This window comes from Zootoca vivipara, chromosome 6 (assembly GCF_963506605.1).
Source record: "Zootoca vivipara chromosome 6, rZooViv1.1, whole genome shotgun sequence".
Taxonomy (NCBI): domain Eukaryota; kingdom Metazoa; phylum Chordata; class Lepidosauria; order Squamata; family Lacertidae; genus Zootoca; species Zootoca vivipara.
The window spans coordinates 43503407-43526793 of NC_083281.1; the positions used below are offsets into that span (position 1 = coordinate 43503407).

General features: G+C 47.8%; 1 protein-coding gene across 1 annotated transcript in view; it reads right to left on the minus strand.

The window, feature by feature from the left end:
• GRIK3 (glutamate ionotropic receptor kainate type subunit 3) overlaps positions 1 to 23387 on the minus strand; it is a 190085-nt gene that overhangs the window by 20786 nt on the left and 145912 nt on the right. Inside the window, exons 8-11 of the mRNA XM_035118129.2 lie at positions 19674 to 19781; positions 15132 to 15245; positions 10331 to 10534; positions 109 to 332 (exon numbers count right to left, since the gene is read on the minus strand). Of these exons, the coding sequence (XP_034974020.2) occupies positions 109 to 332; positions 10331 to 10534; positions 15132 to 15245; positions 19674 to 19781 (650 nt within the window). The remainder of the gene's footprint in view (positions 1 to 108; positions 333 to 10330; positions 10535 to 15131; positions 15246 to 19673; positions 19782 to 23387) is intronic.

The window sequence follows — 23387 nt, forward strand, 5'->3', positions numbered from 1 at the left end:
CCTTCTCAGTGGCTGCTCCCAGGCTTTGGATCTCGCTCCCTAGCATAGGAGCCAAATCCTAGGGACAGAGTTCCTTTTGGCACCCCTTGTAGCCGGTGAGATCCTTACCTGGCTATCACAAACAGCACACAGCTCACTCCCAGGTAAGCAAGGAGGATGTACATCCAAATGTCAGGAGACAGGGGGTTCAGGAAAGAGAAGACACTGGGGTTGGTCCCATTGGCCTTCCGGTAGAGAATGCTAATCCCCAGAGTCATGAAGGGCTTGGAGAAGTCAATCGCTTTCTCCCGGACATGGGTGATGGTGAGCGGAGCGACAGCCAGGTCAGCTTTCTGTGGAGCAGGAGAGAGAGAGAGAGGGAGAGAGCAATTGTTAGAAATGGAGAAGGAAAAGGGTGATGGGCAAGGCTCTTGAGTCTCTCGAATCACAATCTTGTTTCCCCAAGGGCTGCTATGAAGATAATGTCTTCGGAACTTCTGGTCCACAGGGCAAATGAGGTCTCCAAGTTGGGCCTGTAATGCCATTTCCCCCTGGCCACACCCATCTGATGCCATGTGATGTCCAATATGAGTCAGGTAAACCTGCAGCTGCAAAGGAGCCATTGGCAGCTTTTGAGGGCCGCCCTGGGGGTTCCTTTGCAAACTCTGCATGCATTCTGGGTTGCCTAAAATTTAGCCCTGAATGGAACCCATGCTATTGGGATTGGCTCCACTTAGGAGCTTCTGAATCAGAGCTCCCAAATGTCCTAGCACACCCTTCCCCAAGCCAGTGCCCTCTGGGTGTTCTAATGGCAAGCTAGCTGGGGCTGATAGGAGTTATAGTCCAGAACATCAGGAGGGTAGCAGGTAACTGACAGTTGCCCTAGGAACTCAAGGGCTGAAATCACATCCCTGTTCTTATCCCTTTTGGTTTTTTGGGGGGATCTATAAAGTGTCTCAAAGGCAAGTTAAGAGAAAATTATAATTTGGTCTGATTGGCACAAATGCTTTTGATAAGTAAGATGGACACAGCAGGACCACCTCTATTCTTCCCAGAAGCGGTCATTAAACCACTTCTGAAAAAAACATCTTTAGATGCGGCCAATATGGCCAACTATTGCCCAGTCTCAAATCTTCCATTCTTGGACAAGGTGTTTGAGTGGGTGGTTGCTGAACAGATCCAGGCACGCCTGGAGGATGCAGACCATTTGGATCCCTTCCAAAATTGGGATTCAGGCCTCATCATGGGACTGAAACTGCCTTGGTCACACTGGTTGATGATCTCCGGCGGGCTAGGGACAAAGGTGAGAGCTGTTTTCTAGTTCTGCTGGATCTCTCAGCGGCTTTTGATACAATCAATCTAACATCCTTCTGGACCATCTATAGGAGCTGGGAGCTGGGGGCACTGTTATACAGTGGTTCTGCTCCTTCCTCCTGGGCCGTGTCCAGAAAGTGGTGGTGGGGGATGAGTGTTCAGACCCCTGGCCCCTCACTTGTGGGGTGCCTCAGGGTTCTGTCATCTCCCCCATGCTTTTTAACATCTACATGAAGCAGCTGAGAGAGATCATCAGGGGGTTTGGGCTGGGTGTCCATCAATATGCGGATGATACCCAGCTCTACCTCTCTTTTAAATTGGAACCAGTGAAGGCAGTAAAGGTCCTGTGTAAGTGCCTGGAGGCGGTTGGATGGCGGTTAATGGACTGAGGTTGAATCCTGACAAAACAGAAATACTGTTCTTGGGGGACAGGGGGCGGGCTGGTGTGGAGGACCAGGTGCACAGCCTGGGAGTCATTTTGGACTCACAGCTGCCCATGGAGGTGCAGGTCAGTTCTGTATCCAGGGCAGCTTTCTACGAGCTCCATCTGGTACACAGGTTGAGACCCTACCTGCCCCCGCTGTCTTACCAGAGTGGTGCATGCTCTAGTTATCTCCCACTTGGACTACTGCAATGCACTCTACATGGGGCTACCTTTGAAGGTGACTTGAAAACTACAACTAATCCAGAATGTGGCAGCTAGACTGGTGACTGGGAGCGGCTGCCGAGACCACATAACACCGGTCCTGAAAGACCTACATTGGCTCCCAGTACATTTTTGAGCGCAATTCAAAGTGTTTGTCCTGACCTTTAAAGCCCTAAATGGCCTCGGTCCAGTATACCTGAAGGAGCATCTCCACCCCCATCATTCTGCCTGGACACTGAGGTCCAGCGCCGAGGGCCTTCTGGCGGTTCCCTCACTACAAGAAGCAAAGCTACAGAGAACCAGGCAGAGGGCCTTCTCAGTAGTGGCGCCAGCCTTGTGGAATGCCCTCCCATCAGATATCAAAGAGATAAACAACTCCCTGACATTTAGAAAACATCTGATGCAGCTGGCTCTTCTTGTGTTCTTAATAATGCATTGCATTTGGGGAAATTGCTGCAAAAATGCATATATCAGGAGAAATGTGCACAAAGATGCAATTGTTTCATGCATACTTTTTAAAAGTTTGCAAATGGGGTGAAAAGAACTTAAGATAGGAAAACAACGATAAACTGAGAGAAATAGGAACTGGCCAATTCACTCATTCCTAGGCTGTTACAGGAACAGCAAAAGTATACCAAGGTGGAAAAGAAGGGGAACAATACATGTGTACTTTAGCTATTAGATAAACTAATTGTCTGCATCACTGGGAGACAAGGTAAATAATGCACATTTCATTGATTTTACTGGAGAACACAAGAGACCGTGGAGAAGAGGATACTTTGTTATTAGTTCCAGCAGATTTCAGCAGATGACTGGCAAAAGATTCATAATGGCCAATTCCAACATTATGTTCCTTCCTGGTGGGAGAGCGGGACAGTCTTCCCACAACACAGGGAACCGGAAGGTCATCCAAGAAGTAACGTGAACAATCTGATCACAGCATGTTTCAAAATGGTCAGCTGGACAACTGCTTTCCATTCCGGCTTTTTATTCTGCCCCACGTACACCATTGACAACAAAATTTGATCATGCACATGTCTGCCCAGTTACCAGCCTTCACCAAAACAATGGCTTGTTTGAACTTCATTCTCTCCCGCCCTCGTGGTTTGCAGCCGCAAGTGTCTGTTAAAGGATCCCATTCTCCAAATTCAGAATTGAATAAAAGGGTTAGAAGGCAGTGCAAAACTTGGCATGCAAGTCAAGACTGCTAAAGCCACACCTCCAAAGTCATTTTTTCAAAAGGCTATCAAGAGATTCACAAACATAACAAGATAAAAAAGAAAAGCCTAGAGCCGACCACATTTAAAGACATCTAGGTTGGAGGCACAAAGCCAGCCTGAGAATTTCCACCAATCCTACTAGAACTCTTTTAGCTCTGAGAAATTCATTCCAAGTGTAACACAGCAATATCTGACAATGTGTCTTCCCTGAGAGAGTTTGTGAAGATCCCCACAGGTGTTTTGCCTTCAAATTTACCTTCCTTTCGGGTCAGCTTAATCAAAATTGTGAGGGACAGGGGATACCGGGAGGTCCCTCCCATCTTAAGTTCCAGCCCATCCCCAAGCGCTGGGGAAAGTAGGGAGAGTTCTGCCTCCAGCGGAGAATCAGGAAGTGGTGTCCGAGGCTCAGGCAAGGTAGCGGAGCCATTGACCAAGGTGGGACAGGAAGGGGGGAGCAAGGGGGGAAGGCCAGTCCCGCCGACCCCGGAATTGCGCAAGAAATGTCGGGGGAAGAGGCTGGGTCTCCCCAAGCTTCTTTGCTGGAGGAAAACGCGCCAACCTCCATTAGGAGGTACTGATACCTGACAGACAACATGTATATAGATCGCTCTGAGCACTGTAAATAATCAGCACTTAATAAAAGCCTGAAAGGACTATGCTGTGAGGAGTCGTTACTCTAGAGTAGCCGCATAAGCATCTCTGACAAAAATATTTAGTGGACTCAGGCAAACATAAAGAGGCAAAGATAAACTGTGTCTTTCAGGAGTTCCTTCCCATCCTCTGGGCCCTTGTTTTCTCCATGCCAAATTCCTGCAGCTCAGAACATACCGTACATGGCATAGAATCAGGGCATGTCTTGATAGCTTGCCCCTTTCCATCTGAGGGCAGCGATTTTGCCCGCATCTGTGCTAAGCAATCTCTCAGCATCAGGTGCAAAAACATTCCCGAGCCAGGTAGCTGTGAGGACATAAATTGCTGGAATTTACTGTCAATAAATGCTCTGTTTATGGTGAAAGCATTAAATCAACTGTCAAATCATCCCCCAGGGACAGAGATTAGGCCTGAGCTGCAGTTATCAGTGGGGAGGCATTTCTGTTTTTTAAAAAAAACCCTCAATTTTTTCTGTGTTCTTCATGCCAAGTAGAAATCACAGAGAACAGTTTATATTGGTGTAAAATGTCCAATAAGGACAAAAATATGTAGCTGCTTTTGATACAAGCCTCTTCTGCGGTAGGAGTGTCAGAACAAGGCTACCTTGGAGCTATAAGGAACAGAAGGCAGAAGGAATTACGTGTCATGAAGAGTTTCTTTTGAATAAGTTTTACTGATGCAGTTCACTGTCCTGGGGTGTTATGATCGGCAGGAGCTGAGGTGGCTTTTAAAAACAGGAAAAGATGAATTCATGGATAGAAGATTAACCAAGCTACCATCCCTGATAGGTACATGAAGAACCACACCCAGGATAGCACTCGTATCTTGGAAGTCGAACAGAATCCATTCCGGAGGTCCGTTCGACTTCCAAAACGTTCGGAAACCAAAGCACAGCTTCTGATTGGCTGCAGGAAGCTCCTTCAGCCAATCGGAAGCCGCAGAAGCCCTGTCAGATGTTTGGGTTCCAAAGAATGTTCGCAAACTGGAATACTCACTTCTGGGTTTGTGGCGTTCGGGAGCCAAAACGTCCAAGTACCAAGGTGTTCTGGATCCAAGGTATGACTGTACTAGATACCGGGGGGAGGGGGCACTGATTACCTTTATGCCTTTCCTATGAAAATCCCAGGAGGTATGTAGCTGGAATCAACATGCTGGTTTAGGTACATTTTTAAGACCAAAGACCACAACTTTAACCTTCTGCTATTTGATAGGAGATACCGTTCATTAACCACAAGCAAAAGTGAGTTTTGCACAACACCAAAGAATCCTATACAGTGGGCGTTCGGGTTGCAAACATGATCCATGCAGGATGCACGTTCACAACCCGCAGCGTTCACAACCTGAGTATGCGCGTCTGCGCACACACGGGTTGTGATTTGACGCATCTGCGCATGCACAAAGCGTGATCTAGTGCGTCTGCACATGCGCACGCCGAACCCAGAAGTAAGGCATTCTGGTACTTCCAGGTTTGGTGCGGAGCGCAACCCGAAATGACATAACCCGCAGCGGACGTAACAAGATGTATGACTGTATACCCAGACCTATAACGAATATGAAGAAAGCCAATTCCCACATAACCACATAATTTAAGAATGTAAGAGGAGCCTGCTGGATCCGGCCAATGGCTCATTAAGTTCAGCATCCAGTTCCTCCTGAGATTTCCAGCAGCATCCCAAGGTGTCAATGCTCAGGCATGAAGGTCTGTGGAGAGGGTCCCCTTCAACTGCAAGTTGTTTGGGGATGCAACGGAGGAGGGGGTGGAGCTGTGTCCCTGATCTCTTCCTCCTCCTCTTCCTTCTCGTTGCATTTGCAGGATCTCGCTTTTTCCAAAAATTAGAATCTACATTTTTCAAAATTGTGTGTGAAATGAATGGATGGCCGTGGTGTGGGGTGGTCCTCTGAGCCAGCAGGGGATTTTCCCAGCTGCAGGAGGAAATGGCCATTTTCCAGGGTGGGGGGAATTGAACACATAAACCTTCCAAGGCATGAGATGTTCTTGCTTTTGTTGCTTCAGGCCAGCCTCAAAACAAAGGATTTTCTAAAAAGCTGTTTTTTCCCTTAAGGCTGCACTGCCTGTGGCCAGACCTGCCAGGATCACACAGCGGGGGGCAAAGTAGAGTCCCTGCAATCCCAAAATGCAAGTGCTGACAAATAAAGGGCAGCACCACTGGTTGTCCTCATCTTCACATCACAGGCCACCTGTGGCGGGAAACAGTGTGCCTTGGGCGAGTCACGAGTTACGTGACTCATTGACTTTCTGCACAGGGGGTAAAGTTGTGCATCAAGCGATGTGCTGACCAAGTCAGGTCTCTTGACAGAGAACAAGCACCATTGCTTTCTGCAAGGTTCCACAGATCTCAGGCATTTGGCCTGAAGTCACAGTGTACTCCCCCCAACACACACCGCAAAAGGGTATCTATAAGCTTGCTCAGACACACACCTAAACACACTGACATTCATACTGTGTGTGGCAGTGTGCATACAACAGCAGTCCTCACACCAAGCCCCAACTATTGGAGGAAGGCTTTGCTTTATTATTACATTTATATGACAACTTTTCCTCCAAGGAGCTCAGGGCGGTGTACGTGGGTTCTCCCCCTCTTCCTTTAATCCCCACAACAACCCTGCAAGGTAGGCTACACTGAGAGGCAGTGACTGGCCCGAGGTTACCCAGTGAACTTCATGGCCAAATGGGGATTTGAACCTTGGTCTCCCAGCTCTCAGCCCACCACCCTAACCACTACAGTTGCACTGGCTTTTTAAAATAGTCTGACTAGGAAGAAATGAACGCTGCTTCCTGGCTGGGCTAATGCAGTGCTGTGTGTGTATATCTTTCCCCCACTCTCAAACCCAACAAATCAATTCTACTATCTCCTGACACATCCTGGGGACCAAGAATGGCTCCCCAGTGGTTCCACGCAGCAGGGAGACATTCTGTGGGGTTGGTGGATGTAAAAGAGAGAGCCTCCCCCCACTTTGATGCTTTGATGCCTCCAAACTGCATTCAGAGGGTAATTATGCCATTAATTATTTTGTTCTGTTTTACAGGTTCAGTCTGAGGAGGCCTCTGAATTGAAATTTGCATGGAAGACACTTCAGTGGGCTGGGAAATTAGAAGTCCCTCAGATTGCATTATTTTCTTCATGGTATTATTAGAGCAACAAGAAATTGATGTCGTTCTGGAGCCTCATGTGACTTCCTGCACACAGCAGCCCAGATTAATCACCAAATGGCTAAAATGAATGGTGAAAGGTGGATCTCCTATTAATAAAAGGATTATTAAAAAGACATCCTTCCCAAAGGGAAGCAAGCCCCCTTTGCTCCCGTATTATTGTACTACGCCAGCTGATTATCTGCGTAAAACGGTGCAAGCTGTCATAACCCTGGTTCCTGTGAAATGACAGTAGCTAGGCTAGCCGCAGCCACGACACCCAGGTTTTAGGATCTGTGGCTCCTGCCTCCCTTCTGCCCCGATACGGTGCACAGCTCTGAGCAAAGTCATTTACAGTTTCAATTAAAACGGAACCCACTTAGCATTGCAGGGGGGTAATTAATGTTTGTGGAGTGCTTTGAGGGACTCCGATAAAAAGATGCTCTCAACAGGCAGGTGGTAATTACTGTTTGAAAGTGCTCTTACGAGCGTGGTTGCTTTTTTAAAATTGCTGTTCCAAAGCATTTCTTCTTTTGCAAAGTGACTTTGTACCTGTTGCTTCTGCGAAAGCACACTGGGGTGTGCTCATCCACAAGTGCCAGTGTGGTGTAGTGGTTAAAATGTCAGACTAGGACCTGGGAGATCAGAGTTCAAATCCCCAACTCAAGCTCACCGGGTGGTCCCGGGCCAGTCGTTCACTCTCAGTCTAACCTACTTCACAGGGTTATTGTGAGGATAACATGGGGCGGGGAAGAACTAGTCCAACATTCTGCTTGCACCCTGGCACGCTGTAATATCAGGGCTTATTCACACTTCCTCTTGTCCCACTTGTTTCCCCTGGGGAAAACGGCTCTTTAGTGCTCAGTTGGAGCAAACAGCAATTCAGGTTTTCCCCAGATGGATGTTTGCTCCAATTTAGCACTAAAGAGTGGTTTTCACTAGGAAAAGAGTAGGGCAAGAAGGAAAACCGCTCAGCCCCAAGCCTAGAAAGCTCGGGTCAAGCAGAAAATTGATTGGACTCATGCTTTCTAGGCAGGACTGCCACATCTCCCTCAGGATTGTGGGTGCCCACCACCACAACATGGACCTGCGACATGTGATGTCACTCACACTATGTGCATGCATGTGTGAGTGATGTTGCACGTCCACGTTGCAGCAGCTGGCGGCAATGACACCTCTTCCTCCTGCTATCCGCAGCCAGCGAGGCACCCTTCTCCATGGTGAGGGGCTTGGAGGCAGAGAGACTACCTCCATGTCTGAGCCCCACCCCCCAGAAAAGGGTGCCTCACTCGTTGGCTGCGGAAGGCAGAGCTGAACTGCTTCTTCGTTGACTTTGTGGGTACCCAGCCCCCACAATTATATTATTGTGGGGGCCCAAGCACCCACAGCCCCCTGGAGTTGGCTCCTATGTTTCTAGGCGTGGGGCAAGCAGAAGCGTGGACAAACCCCCAGACCCAAGAGAGCAGAAATGAAAGGCTTCTCTCTGCTTGCCACTTGAGTGCCAGGGAACCAGGAATGGCTCAGAAATGGGCCAAGCTATTTTCCTGCCTTTTTATTAAAGATTCCAGTCCAACCGAACCTGAGTGAGGAGAAGCTTGCCTGATAATGCTATCCCATGGAGGCCCTCCCACTTAGCATTTTTTGGGGAAAGTGTATTACTGCTAGGCTGAGGAGAACTGCCTCTGTCGCCTGCAAAAGATTTCCGCATCTACTCAGCTGGAAGGAAGAATCTGTTTACGTTCTGCTTTTGAAAATAAAACTGCATTTCCAAATAAATGAAATTGTTCCTCACACACCTGGTCCTGCTTTTTTTTAACAGCTTGTCCTCTGCTTTGCAGCAGGGTCAGGATATAAAAGTCCAAGCATGGATCATCAAGCGGAGATATTGCCTCTGGGATTCTGGACCGCAGGTCGCAGCTTAACTCCTTGAGAGACAGATTGCTTTGGGCTGGATGTGACTCCAGCCCATGCCTCTCAGAAGGACTCTGCTTTCGAGTCTGCCTCTCTGATTCTCTGCCTCTTCCTTAGCAAGTCCTTCTAGTTGTTTGGGAGCTAAAAGGTATGTTTCACCAGACACCTTTTCCAAGGACTACAACAACTACCTCAGAGCATATACACAGAGCAATCTCTCCATAGAAGCACAATATTTGGTTCTGTTTCTTGGTCACGCTCAAGAGGAACATATGGAAATGGATGAAGGATGGATGGACAGATGATGCACAGCATTGTCTTAAGAAGATTGTAAATCCAAGTAACTACTAATAAACATATGTATGAAAATTCAGATTCTCTCTCCCCCCCACACCAATACTCCAGTTTCAGTCCAAGCTACAATTTCAAGTGGATAGTCTCTTTCTCCTTTCTTCAATTTCCTGAAAATGTTGAGAATCTCAACTAGTTTTTTGGTTGATCGTGGATGGGTTGGGGACAAACAAGCTGAGGCTTAATCCAGACAAGACAGAAATGGGGAAGAATCTCTCCCTTGGGAACTCAAGTGAGCAGCTTTGGGGATGTTGCTGGACCCAGCCTTGAGCACAGATGCTCATCTATTGACTGTGGTCAGGACTGCATTTACACAGCTTAGGTTGGTGCACCAGCTGTGCCCATTCCATGAGCCACCAGAGATGGGCATGGTGACACATACCTTAGCTGCATCTCAAATAGACTACTGCAATGTGTTCTCTGTGGGGCTGCCTTTGAGAAATTCCAGCTGCTCCAGAACGTTTGTGGCCAGTCTGCTGAACAGAGCTGGGTACTGGGAGGGTGTTACTTCTTTATGACAGCTGATTCGTGGGCTTCTGGTTCATTTTTTGAGCCCAGTTCAAAGTTCTAATCATGACCTTTAAAACCCTAAATAAATGGCTTGGGATTTCTGAAGTCTGTCTCCCACCCCTCCCCTGTCCAGTTATTAAGATCTTCTGGAGAGGCTCTCCTCCCTCTCAGAGCTGTGTTTGGCTGAGATGCAGGCGAATGCCTCCTTCTCTGTGGCTGCACACAGGTTTTCAAACTACTTATCCAGGGGAGGGGCATGCCCCCTCCTTAAGGGCCTTCTCCTGCCACATAAAAACTCTTTTTTGAGGAGCACCTGACCTGTGAAGTGGTTAAGTTTTAACTGTCCTGTTTTTATCTGCTTTTCAAACCAATACCCTTACATGCTTTCCAGTTGCATTTATTGCTGTTCTATTTTGCTGCTAGCCAGGTTGAGCCTCACGGATCCCTTCTGGAAAGCCAGGATAGAAGTATTTTAAGCAAACAGACAGACAAATGAAGGTGTGTGGGGTGTGTGTGTGATGCAGCACATCGAATCATAGAACTGTAGAGTTGGAATGGACCCCGAGGAACATCTATAGATAACAGCAAGGTACTTACATGATCAATCAACTCCCTGATCATCCCGTTCCACTGCCCCTTCTCATCCTGGGCTCCATACTTCCCATCCTCCACCACACGGATCTCATAGGTGAAGCCAAGAATTCGGGAGACTTCCTTTAGCAGATCAACACAGTAGCCTTCAAAGCGCTCATTCCCGGAGAGCACGGTGTCCGACTTGATGAACATGACAAAGGGTTCCTCCTACACAGGAAGGAAGGAAGGAAAGAGACAGAGAGTAGCTAAACAACCACATGCAAGCTAAACCCACCAGCCACAGAAGCCACCTTGAACATCCACAGGACAGTTCTTTGCTTTCTGGCACTGCAGCCAGTTTGGTTGTTATCATGCCTGCTACCATTATAACATTATAACACTAATGAGAGCCAGTGTGCTGTAGTAGTTAGATGGTCTGACTAGGACCTGGGAACTCCTTGGAGAAAACAGGAGGATATAAATGTAACAAATAATTGAATATCATATTTCATCCTTAGAACTTGTTTCATTTTCAATGTGCTTCAAAAACTTCAGTGGCCACAATTCAAGACTGAAGTAAACACCCTGAAAGAAGTCATTGAACTCTATTGATTTTAATGGTTGCTCATCTCTGCTTTAGACTGTGGCCTTTTGTGCTCAGCTGTTTGGAGTGTTCCCATTTTACAGATCAGGAACCTTTATGCTCAGCTGTTTGGAGTGTTCCCACTTTACAGATCAGGAACTGAGGCCATCATGCATTATTTTCCTAAGGACATGGTACAAGGCCAGAGTGTGTTCATGGCCACCTGCCATTGGACCATACCACTATTTGGAACTCAGCCTGACGTCCCACATAAAGATTGTCTACCATGAAAGAGCCATCAAAAGAGGCTTTCTCCATGTTTAGGACATGCTAGGCAGGCTGAAGGAGCTACTTCATTGATACCAATATATTTTTGGGTCAGCACCCCATTGGGATCTATAAGCTCATCCCCAGTTCCCCCTACCCTACCCTTTAAAAAGCACTATTCAGAATAGCAGTTTGCACGACCCCCTAAGGACTGCAAGAACACAATAAAATTTGAGACGGTGACAATTGCCCACTTAATCAAAATCCAATTAAAATTATTTATTTAATTGATTCAACAAAACCGATGAACTTGCTCCAGGGATTCTAACATTTCAAAGTCTCATAGCCATTTGTACCTTTGGTATCCACCCCTCCCTCCCTCCCTCTACGGCATCACCATCTTGCCTCTTAATGCCCACCATTGGTAATCCCGCTGCCCTCCAAGGAGGCGATACCACCCACTTTAGAAACCACTGGACTACCCAGTCCTTAAAATAGGGCAAACAACTTGCAGCACCCAAAACTGGTACAGCTGGTGGACAAGAAACAGCTGAAAGCATGGCAGCAGGCAGGATGCCCATCCAGGAAGCTGGTCCTCGTGCCTTTTGCATTCGTACTCAAGTCTAGAGGCCGGCAGGAGCAGCCATAAAGCCCCTTTAATCTCGGGAGGCACCAAACAGAATGGAGGGGGGGGCGTGTTCCTCCATATTTAACAGTTGAAGAAGCAGCATCGTGTAGGAGCTCTGCTCGCCTCTGCGTCGCTCCTGGAGGTCTCAGACATTTCCTAGGGGGTAATTCTTGAACTCTGCAAGGCACTTATTCACGGGCTGTTTCACAATTTATTACTGGAAATGGTCATACATTCAATTCGCAGGCTTTCAGGGCTCGCTAATCGATTTCTCAGCGAAGGTGCCCTCAATTTCAGGATCTTCACAGCTCTCCCGTGGCTCGAGGAGGAGAGAGCAGAACGGTCTGTTGGAGAAACATCATCGGCCGGCTGCCACCGACAAGGCGCTGCAGGATGAGCAGGAGGGTGTGAAAGGGGGAGGCAGGGAGGAATGCCAGCACCACGTCTTGGTGGCGGCAGCATCAGCAACAGCAAACAGGCCGTCAAGTGGCAGAGCGGGAGGGAGCCGCCAGTGATTCCCTGCTTGAAAAAGGAACTGTTGCAGAACTCAGGCAAAGCAGAAGCACTCGTCTCCACCTGTGCCATCAGCACAGAATCACAGAACTCTAAGAGTTGGAAGGGATCCCATGGGACATCTAATCCAATGCCCTGCAGCCCAGGAATCACAGCTAACAAATCTGAACTCTACAATTCTATGATTCTATGACTTTATAGGGCAGTCTAGAGCCCCATCTGCACTATACACTGAAAGCAGTATCACACCACTTTAAACCTAGGAAGTATATCATGGATTCATAGATTTCTAGAGTTGGAAGGAACCCCAAGGGTCATGAAATCCAACCCTCTGCAATGTAGGAATCACAGCTAAAAGATCACTGACAGATGGCCATGCATTTGTAGTTTGTAACAGATGCTGAGCGTAGTTAGGGCACCCCTATTCTCCTCACAGAACTACAGCTCCCTGGGGTCCCTGGGAAGAGGGATTTGTAGCTCTGTGAGGGAAATAGGGGTTTTCTAAGAACTCTCAGTGGGATGCAGGTGGCGCTGTGGTCTAAACCACAGAGCCTAGGGCTTGCTGATCAGAAGATCGGTGGTTCAAATCCTCACTACGGGGTGAGCTCCTGTTGCTCGGTCCCTGCTCCTGCCAACCTAGCAGCTTGAAAGCACGTCAAAGAGCAAGTAGATAAATAGGTACTGCTCCGACGGGAAGGTAAACGGTGTTTCTGTGTGCTCTGGTTTGCCAGAAGCGGCTTTGTCATGCTGGCCACATGACCTGGAAGCTGTACGCTGGCTCCCTCAGCCAATAACGCGAGATGAGCGCCGCAACACCAGAGTTGTCCGCGACTGGACCTAATGGTCAGGGGTCCCTTTACCTTTACCTTTTAAGAACTCTCAGCACCCTTAACAAACTACAGTTTCCGGATGCTTTGGGGGGATGCCATGACTGTTTCAAATGGCATGATTCTGCTTTAAATCTATAATAGTGATGGGGCCTAGGTTTAGTATGAGGTACTGGCTAACCTCTTCAAGGTGACCAAGGCCTCTCCCTGCAGGCCAAAATGATGCAGTGATTCCTGCATTGTGAGTGGTTGGACTAGAAGGGTCAGCAAGGTTTATCTTGCCTGGGCCGGATCCAGTGCCGGCTCTACGGCCAGGCTGGGTGGCGCAGGGCGCCATGGCGCCGGCCCGCAAGGGGGGGCGCCACAAGCTGCTCCCGCCCGCCCGGCGCGCAGCACTAAGCGCTGCGCGCTAAGCCTGCCTGCTGCGCGCTGAGCCCAGCTGCCTGCCCGCCGCGCTGGAAAACGGGACGGCGGGGGGCAGCATAGGGATCTGCCGCACCACGGCACCAGGGCGCCAAAGGTGCCTAAGATGGCCCTGGCCGGATCGGTCCCACGGAGATCCCTCCATGGGCTGGATTGCGTGCATGAGCGTGCCAATTTTCAGCATCTGCGCATGCACAAATGCGATTTCCGGCACTGCAGAAGTGAGTCCCCATGCTGTGCTGGTTTAGCGCAGCACACGAATGGGTGGCTCGGTTCGGGGGAGGCTCATGGGCCAGTCAAACGACCTCTGCAGGCCGCTTACAGCCCATGGGCCTTAGGTTGGTGACCCCTGGACTAGATGATCCTTTGAGTCCCTTCCAACTCTACAGTTCCATGATACTATGGCACCTGATCTAGATCCACAAGGACCAGCTGCTGATGCTGTAGCAAAGGCTTAGAGAAACTATCAAAATGGGGGGGGGGGCTGATTTGGAATTGGGAGAGAGGAGCCTGTGTGTGTGGTTTCAAGGAGAGAAACTCTTCAATCTCGCTGCAGCATCCTCTCCAAGGGATTCGCCTGCCCCTGCCCTCCCCCTATCTTCCTCCTGAAGCAACAAGGCTTGGCACTCTGTCTAACACATCTGAATCTAAACCAGTGGGCCTCATCATAATTCATTAGAGACTGGATGGAAATTCACCCTGAACTGATGCCTGCCTTCAAATCCAATAGCAGGCCTGTGTGCTAAATGTGCTGTGACAGTTAGTGGCCAAGGAGACCGGCTGAGTATCCAAGCATCGCTGGCTAAGTGAATTACTTTGGGGTAGTTTGTCACTTGGGTGCCTAAGTGTGTGTGTGTGTGTGTGTGTGTGTGTGTGTGTGTGTGTGTGTGAGCCCCAAGGGATGCTGAGAAATGTCAATAAAAGCTCCTGAGGGATGACAAGGGCTTGGTTGCAGTTTCAGAGTGGATGGTTTGTGGGCTGTGGGAAGTTGCTCCCTACCACAGGACTGAGCAGAAGAGTAGATTGGAATCCACTGGTGAGAGGAAGTTTGATCATGTATTTGTTAGGGTGTCAAATCCCCCACTCGACCTTGAAGTCCACTGGGTGACCTCAGGCCGCACAGTGTTTCTCAGCCTAACCTACCTCACAAGGTTGTCAGTGGTTAGTATGGTGGACTAAGATCTAGGAGGCCAAGGTTCAAATCCCCACTCATCCATGATGTCCACGGGTGACCTCAAGACCACTCAGTGCTTCTCAGTTTATCCTACCTCACAGGGTTGTTGTGGGGATTATTTAAGGAGGAGTAGAACCATATACACCACATTGAGCTCCAATGGCTTCACTGAACCCCAGTCTGGATGCTGCCAAGGAGAACATTGTTTTTGACAGTTCTGTGCCATGCCCAAATAGTTCAGCCCTTTTGCTATCAGGATAATCTGTCCATACACAATGTAATGTATGAAAACACAGCTCAAGCTCCATGTTGGTATGTCCTTAGAAGGTGGTGGTGGGGTTACCATCTAGAAGTGGAAACAGCCAAATCTAGGAGAGGTTAGATACCGGTAGAACCCTGCAACCACTTACCAGGACTGTGGTGACAATCAAGGATCTGTTGGTGAGGGAATCTGTCACATTGGGGCCTTGCCTTCGGGAGATTTCGGTGATATTCAGTCCATCAGATGGGCTCCAGACACCAACCTGTGATGGAGGCAAAGACAAGAAATGAGCAAAAATTCAACCAAACCACCAGGCCAGACCAGTCAGGCCACTGAAGAGATAGAATGGTCAAGGGAGTGGAGTGGAGGTCAGATATTGTGAAATCAGTCTCTAGTTCAGGGGTGGGGAATCTGATGCCCTCCAGATGTGGCTGGACTACAACTCCCATCATCCATGACCACTGGGTCATGTTGGCTTTTGGGGTTGATGGGAGTTGGAAGTCCAACAGTATCTGGAGGGGACTGCAAATGATCCCCATCCCTGCTCAAGTGAAAACAGGCAAATAAAGGAAAGAGAGGGCTGGGCAGTGCTTGTACAAACTGTTACTTTGATGTAACACAACCTTAACATGATTTAAGAACATAAGAAGAGCTTGCTGGATCAGGCCAGAGTGACCCATCTAGTCTAGGCTGCTGTTCTCACAATGGCCAACCAGATGCCCCAACAGGGAACTCGCAAGCAGGATTTGAGCACAAGAGCACTTTTTCCTCCTCTGGTTTCCAGCAACTGGCATCCAGTATCATTGCTGTCTCTGACAACGGAGGCAGAGCATGGCCATCATGGTGAATTTATCCAGTCCTCTTTTAACACCATCCACGTGCGACATGGGTGTAGGCAGGGGGGGTAGGAGGGGGCAGCTGCCCCCCCCCAGAAGCAAAAAAATTAATGTATTTTACAGACCATAACCAGCACTTTTCCCCTCCAAAAACTGAAGTGGAAAGGGCTTTGCTTTAGCAAGAGCAGCTAAGTCTCCGCTTGCTGGTGGGGGACGACGACACAGCAGTAACAAAAACACATCAAATAAATAAAGCAAAGTGGCTACCAGTAGTTAAGCAGTTAAGACAATGGAGCATATATCCCCAGGCAAGATTCGATAGCTGACCATTTCACCCTATTGTTCTTAAGTGGGAGTTGTTAATGAGCATTCAGGAGCATTAAGAGTTCTATTGGCGATTTAATGAGGGTGCAGACTCAGAGGATTCAATTTGACTAAGGTGGCTCTGCAAGGCTAAAAAGAAGTGAATAAGAAAGGGGGGGGCTGTAGCTTTGACAGACACAGTGATGTTTATAAAAAGCATTGGTGTTCCAGTCTGCCCCTCCTCCTGCATCTGTATACTGTAAATCAGGGGTGGCCACCTCCCAAGAGACTCTGATCTACTCAGAGTTTAAAACTGGGGGTGATCTACCCCCTTTTGGGGGGTTCAGGTCAAAGCTGTTGAGTTTTTTAAAGGAAGGGAAGCCCTGTTTTTTGGGGTTTAGGTCAAACTTGTTGAGCTTCTTTTAGGAGGGAGGGAGGCCCATTTTTGTTTAGGGCTTCAGGTCATAGTTCAACTTTTTTGAGGGAGGAGGAAAACTTTGGGTGAGCTTTTTTTAGGGGTGCCAGTGACCTACCAGTGATCTACCACAGACATCCAGTGATCTACTGGTAGATCACAATCTACCTGTTGGACGTGCCTGCTGTAAATCAAGCAGAGAGAAAGCTGCTTACAAGGCTCCTGTACATGCAGAGTTCCAGCATCACAGCGTCACCCAGAGGCACCCACAAATATGAGTTATCCCTCTCTCTATTTCTTCCTTCCATCCTTAATAAAATACGGGGGGGGGCAGATAAGCCCCACATAGAAAGCCTATCAACATGGGGGGATGACTCTTTCAAATACGGTATTTACCAGTAATTGGGGGGGGGGAGAGGCACCTAGGCCTCTAGGATTTGGCTGCTATGCCTAGGAGTAGGACAATTCAAGAAAGCAGAACGATGCATATGGTATGGTAATATATCAATAGAATCGTAGAATTGTAGTCGGAAGGGACCACAAGGGTCATCTAGTCCAACCCGCTGCAATGCAGGATTTTTATCCTAAGGTGGGGCTTGAACCATGGTTGAAATATTATGCTGATATGCAGCAACGCCTCGGAGCCGTCGTGGCTGCGGCCATGCCTTGCCCCGCCCTCGCCCGCCCTTCCACCCCCTCTCGCCTGCCCGACCCTCCTGTCCTCTTGCTGCAGAGTTCCAGCACCACAGCGTCATCCAGTAATTTCGTGGCTGCGGCCGTGTCTTGCCTCACCCTCGCCCACCCTGCAACCCCCTCTCGCCTGCTCGACCCTCCCGTCCTCTCCAGCCAAGCAGGGTAGCCGCCAATGCTACCAGCCCCAGAAGCACAAGGTGGCCGCTGATGCCACCGCTACGATGTCATCAGGCCCGTTGGCCCTTTAGCCCTGCCCACTTTGTGGTCCCTCCCCTTCTGTGCCTTGGCCCCGCCCTGAACGACCATGGCTTGCCCCCCCCCCCAGTTTTGATCCTGGCTACGCCCCTGACGTGCGAGCAAGTTCCATAGTTAAAGTATGTGCCAAATGTATTGCTTTACTTCAGAGAGGCTGAAAGGGGAGGGGTCTCATCATCTGGGCAGTCCAGGACCTCCATACACTCTACCCAAGCTCATGCCCTGGGGAGGTGACTTCAGTGCTGCTAATACAGCAGTTTAACTTGCCCCCCCCCCCAGCATAGTTCATTGTCTCTTGAGACAGACAGATGGCGGCAACGGCAACAACAACAACAACAACAACAACAACAAAATAAACAAGATGTTTATGTGTCTGCATGTGCGTATAATGACTAAGTGATGTTTCAAGCTATCTTAGGAGAGGATTCAAAAGACTTTGTAAAAACAAACACAGGAGGAAGCTGGCATATTTCACGGTTTCACCTGTGGATTATCTGAGAACTCCTGAGTCTTAAATGACACCGTCTGCAAGGCAAGAAGCTCTGTATTACATTTTAAAAGACACACCCCCTCCAAAAAAATCTGCACAACCACACAAAGTAGCCACACAACGTTTTACTGATATGAAGTAAAACGTCAGTGCTTTGCAGGGGGTTAGACCAAACACCCCTTTGAGTCCCTTCCAACTCCATAATTCTATGATTCTATTAAAACTCCAACTAGCCCCCTTTCAAAATAGTGGATTGATTATATACAAAAGACAGTTCCCTCCCTTGGTCCTCTCCTTCATCCTGCAATAACACGTGGAAAGATTATTAGTGGGTATGACGGCACGCAAATGGCAGGTAAGAACCCTCACTGCAGTTTGTGAAGATGACTTGGCAAAAGAAAGAAAAAAACCCTACATGGGGGACCCAAGCCTGCTTATATAAAAATAAAAATCCCTCAACAACACAGTCCCGCTATCCCACCACTGCCAGCACAGCCACCATGCTAACTGGATACAGGATTTGTAATTACACATGTTTAATGCCTCCATAATCCGTTAACTTGCAGGAGGCAAGGGAGATCAGAAGCTCACCGCTAAACCTCAGGCAAATGTAAACTATTAAACATAATGCAAAAGTACATATCAGGATTTGCTCCCGGTTTGGGCACACAATTAATTCAGATTACCTATTGACTGGAATTTAATGTCCTGACTCCACAGAGATTTGACACAGACACTCTAAAGCCTTTCTTGAGCTAAGAGAGCGCTTAAGCACACACACTCGAGAGAAAGAGGGAGAGAGAAAGAGAGCGTGAAAATGTGATAAGAACTCGCTGGATATGACGGAAATTAACTGAGTCCCAGCATCCTTGCAGAGCATTCAGGAAGCTGTTAGGGAATTTTAATGCCACATGCTGGCCTTAAGTAACAGTGCCCAAAAATTATCTCAAATAAGCACCAGTGCTGGAAGAAATACGAACACCAAAACCTTGAGGAAAGTCTTGCAGAAGGTCAAAAAGTCTGGATATATTTTTAGAATGGGCTATATTTTTTCTCCCCTGGATGACCCAGTTAAATGGACATGAACATTACAAGAGCCAGTGTGGTGCAATGGTTAGAGTGCTGGACTAGGACCCAGGAGAGCAGGGTTCAAATCCCCACTTGGCCATGAAGCTAACTGGGTGACCTTGGGCCAGTCACTGCCTCTTAGCCTAACCTACCTCACTGGGTTGTTATGGGGATTAAATGAGGAGGGGGACAGACCATGTATGACACATCGAGCTCCTTGGAGAAAAAGGTGGGATATAAATGCAATAAATAAAATAAGACATCTTCACAAGAACACCTTCCATTTCCCAGAAAGCAAAGTTTACTAGTAGCATCCACAGAATTAGACACATTCCTGGAGGACAGCTATTGACTAGGAGAGCTAAAATAAAACCTCCATGTACAACAGAAGTCCACTTGTGATGATCAGGTACTGATTTGCTAATCTCACGGCAACCATGCAAAGGCAGTTAGGCTGAAAGACGGTGAGCTGGCCAATGAGATTCGGGAATGAGCAAGGAATCACCAGTGCAATGCCAACCCTTCAGCTCCTATATGGTTCTCAGGGTCAATGGATAGTCTGGGGGAGCCCAGGAGAACTGCTCTGATCTTTGAAAAGAGGAAAGGAGGCCGTGAGGCAACCCAACTGACCTTTTCAAGCCCGTCTTCCTTGAGGCTGATGATGTCCAAGTCGAAATCCGTCCTCAAGCCGCTGGTTTTGTTGAAGACGATGCGTCCAGTGAGACCTTCCCACTGGGCCTGGGGAAAGAAAGGGTGGGAACATTGGAGGTTGGGGGATGTTGACGAATAGCAGGGGTGGGGGTGGGGAGAGACAAAGGAGCCATTTGTCAAGCTCATAAATCACAATCTGCTCCAGAGCAGCACGGTGCTTTATTTTAATTACTCCTTCCACCTCGACTCTGTCCCTGAAGAGCTTGATTAATTAATAATCAACCCTCCCCCATTGCTCATGGGACTGCAGAGGCTGAGGAGCCCCATAAATCCCACTGTACTCTCAGCCCTGATTTACGCTCACCCCTTCCAGGTTGCTCACCATGGAGGGGAAATAACTCATTGGTCTGTTGAGATTTTGGCCAGCCACAGTCCTGGGGAGAAAGACTCTTCCTAGCCTAAAGAACATAAGAAGAACCTGCTGGATCAGGCCAATGGCCTGCCTACACACACACACACACACACACACACACACACACACACACACCGCTTGCCTGGAATAAACCACAAAGAGGTTTAAACAAACAAACAACAGCAACAAAATAAAGAAAAAATCCGAACCATACTTTAAACCCTACAAAGGTTAAAACACAAAAACAGATTAAAGTAGCCTCAACTTCCTAAGTACCTTGTCTAACCAATAATGTTTCCAGCAGGCACCAAAAAAGACTACAATGAAGGATCCTGCTTGATCTCAATAAGCTGGGAGTTCTAAAGTGTAGGTGCTGGCACACTAAACAACCGAGTTCTTACAAATGCGGAATAGATATTATGTGGCACCTGTAGTAGTGAAATTCTGCCAATTGAAGTGGCCACGTGGGTGGGTGTGGGATAAGGAGATCTCATCGATAAACTGGTTCCAAATCATTAAGCGCTTTATATACTAACAGTAACACCTCAGCCGAGTAGCAAATCAGCAAAAATCTCCGAGAACAGGTGTTTTATGCTGACAAGGTCATTGCAAAGGGTCATTCAGCAACCATTTCCACATGTGTGAACAGGGCTTTTGGTCCAGAGCAAGTTCAGATGCAGCATCTTCAGCTTCCTCCCAGCTTCCTCCCTCTTGTGCACACTTGGGGACCAGCACCTTTCAACAAAGCCACTTCCAGGTTTCAGCACCCATTAATCAGCAATGGTTTAACTGTGATTCCTGCATTGCAGGAGGTTGGACTAGCCAGCCCTTGGGGTGGCCCTTCCAACTCTACAATTCTATGATTCCATGAATCATTCTCCACTTTCAGCACCTCAACAAACCTGAAATCGCTGCTATTCTCAGTTTCCAGGGTGACTGGAACAATTAAGCTCGATGCCAAAAGGGAGCCTCTCCCTCCCTCTCTATCTCACACACAGAGTGCCAATGGAGCAGGAGGCCAATGGGGCTGGGGAGGGAGGAGGTCCACCCTATCAAATTCTGTGCCAGCTTGTGACATTTGAGCTTTTGCGTGGCCAGTCCTTGCCTGCACTTAATGAAAGCCGTTTTACATGCCGTGAACTTTAGGCTTGGTATTTCCCTGCTCCCGTCCATGAAATGCCAAGCCATTAACAGGGTTTAGTGTTTTCCTGTCATATCACAGTGAAGGAGGCACAATCTTCCGTGAGGCTCCTTACGCCATATTCATCCCCACCACAAGTCCTGGGGAAACCAAGCTCGAAATTACCCCAGTGAGCATGCTGCCCCACACCCAACGTTATGATTCCATACATAATGAAAATAAAGGTACTGTCAAGAAAAAGGAGACATATGTCAATATTTGCATCCCCCCCAGCCTGTCCCTAAGTATTTGAAGATGATGATCCTATAATATTTGAAGTTGGCTATCATATATAACCTTTTAGCCTTGTGAAGTGGAGACTGAGAGATGATATGGTAGCAATCTTCAAATATCTGGTGGGCTGTCACATGGAAGATGGAGCAAGCTTGTTTTCTGCTTCTCCAAAGGGTAGGATCTGAACCAACAGATTCAAATGACAAGAAAGGAGATTTCAATTCAATATTTGGAAGAACTGTCTGGTGGTAAGAGCTGTTCAACAGTGGAATGGACTGCCTCAGAACATGGTGGAGTCACCTTCCTTTGAGGTTTTTAAACAGAGGTTGGATGGCCATCTGTCAGGAATTCTTTAGCTGGGATTTCTGCATCACAGGGGCTTGGACTAGATGACCACTGAGGTCCCTTCCAACTCTACAGTTTAATGATTCTAATTATTAACATTACCAATACTAAATAATACTATTTGGTGTTTATAACTGAGCAGAATGGAGTTACAATTCTACATATTGCAAACACAACTCTAGGTTCCCCCAGCTTAGCTTGCTAGCAAGGGAACTATAAACCTTGCTAAACCTGAGACCCTAAGAGACTTCCAGGCTAAGGTCTCCCAAGATCTACTGATTAAGTTGCAAACCCTGCATATGATCAATCCATATGCCAATAAAAGCTTGAGAATCTGAGCATATGATTGAGCTATTCTTCAAAGGGCTTGTTTTGATCCAGCAAACAAAAAGCTCAGGGGAGGTTTAGTGGATCAGAATAAATTCTGAAGAACAGTTTGCAAAGCAGGGGTAGATTTGGAGGCAGGGACAGAATGGCCGTAAAAAGTCTAGGCACTTTCCTGCTTGTGACAGAAGTTTTGGAAGGTCTGGTGCACACTGGGAAAAGCAGCACAAGTTGCTACCTCTGCAGTGGGAATTGCCAGCTTCTTTAGCAGAGAAATGCCTTCTGTTTGGGGCCTCCCAAAGGACAAATGTTGCCTCTTTATGGTCTCTGCTTCTGGCAGCAGATTTTGCAAATGTGCAACTGGTTGAAAACACAGGGAGGCAACAGCACTGGGCATAAAATAGAGCTCAGAGGAAAGAGGAAGGTGAATCTAAGGAACTAAAGGCAGAAGCACATTGTCAGCATTGTCACTTGCTAAGAACATAAAAATAGCCTGTTGGATGAGGGCAATGGCCCATCTAGTCCAGCCTCCTGTTTTCACAATGGCTGAACAGTTGCCTGGGGAAAATCTGCAAGACAGACCCGAGCACAAGAGCCATCACTCCTCCAGTTTTGTTTTTCTGCAACTAGTTTTTGGAAGCATTGCTGCCTCCAGCTGTAAAGGCAGAGCATAGCCATCATGGTTAGTAAGCTCATACCAAAATAAAAAACTTAGTTGGTCTTTAAGGTCCTGCTGGAAGGATTCTTTCTTTTTGTTTCAGCCCTTGTTGTGTTTGCCTAGTTCAAGGAGTCAAACAACCAAACTGATCCATAAGGAATTGTGCTTTCAGGGAAGAAGGAGAACAGAAGAACACTCAGGCCCTTTGCAAGCTCTGCTCATTTTATGGCTTCCTGTTGCTGATGGGTTAGCAATGACTAGCCTGTGAATTGCCCCCTTACTAGCTTCTCTGTATTGCCTCAATGTTAGTTTCTATTTCAATAGTGGATGCGGGGTGGGGGTGGGGGGAAGGCACGTCAATTATTCATTTCCTTGCATTGTTTTTCCTTTTGGAAAAAAAAACAATTTTAATTAAATTTGTATACCACCCTTCATCTGAAGATTACAGGGTGGTTGACAACATAAAAATACAAAATGAGAACACAAAATACACAAAACAAAACCAATAACCCTCCTCCTTCAAACACATCTAAAAAGCCA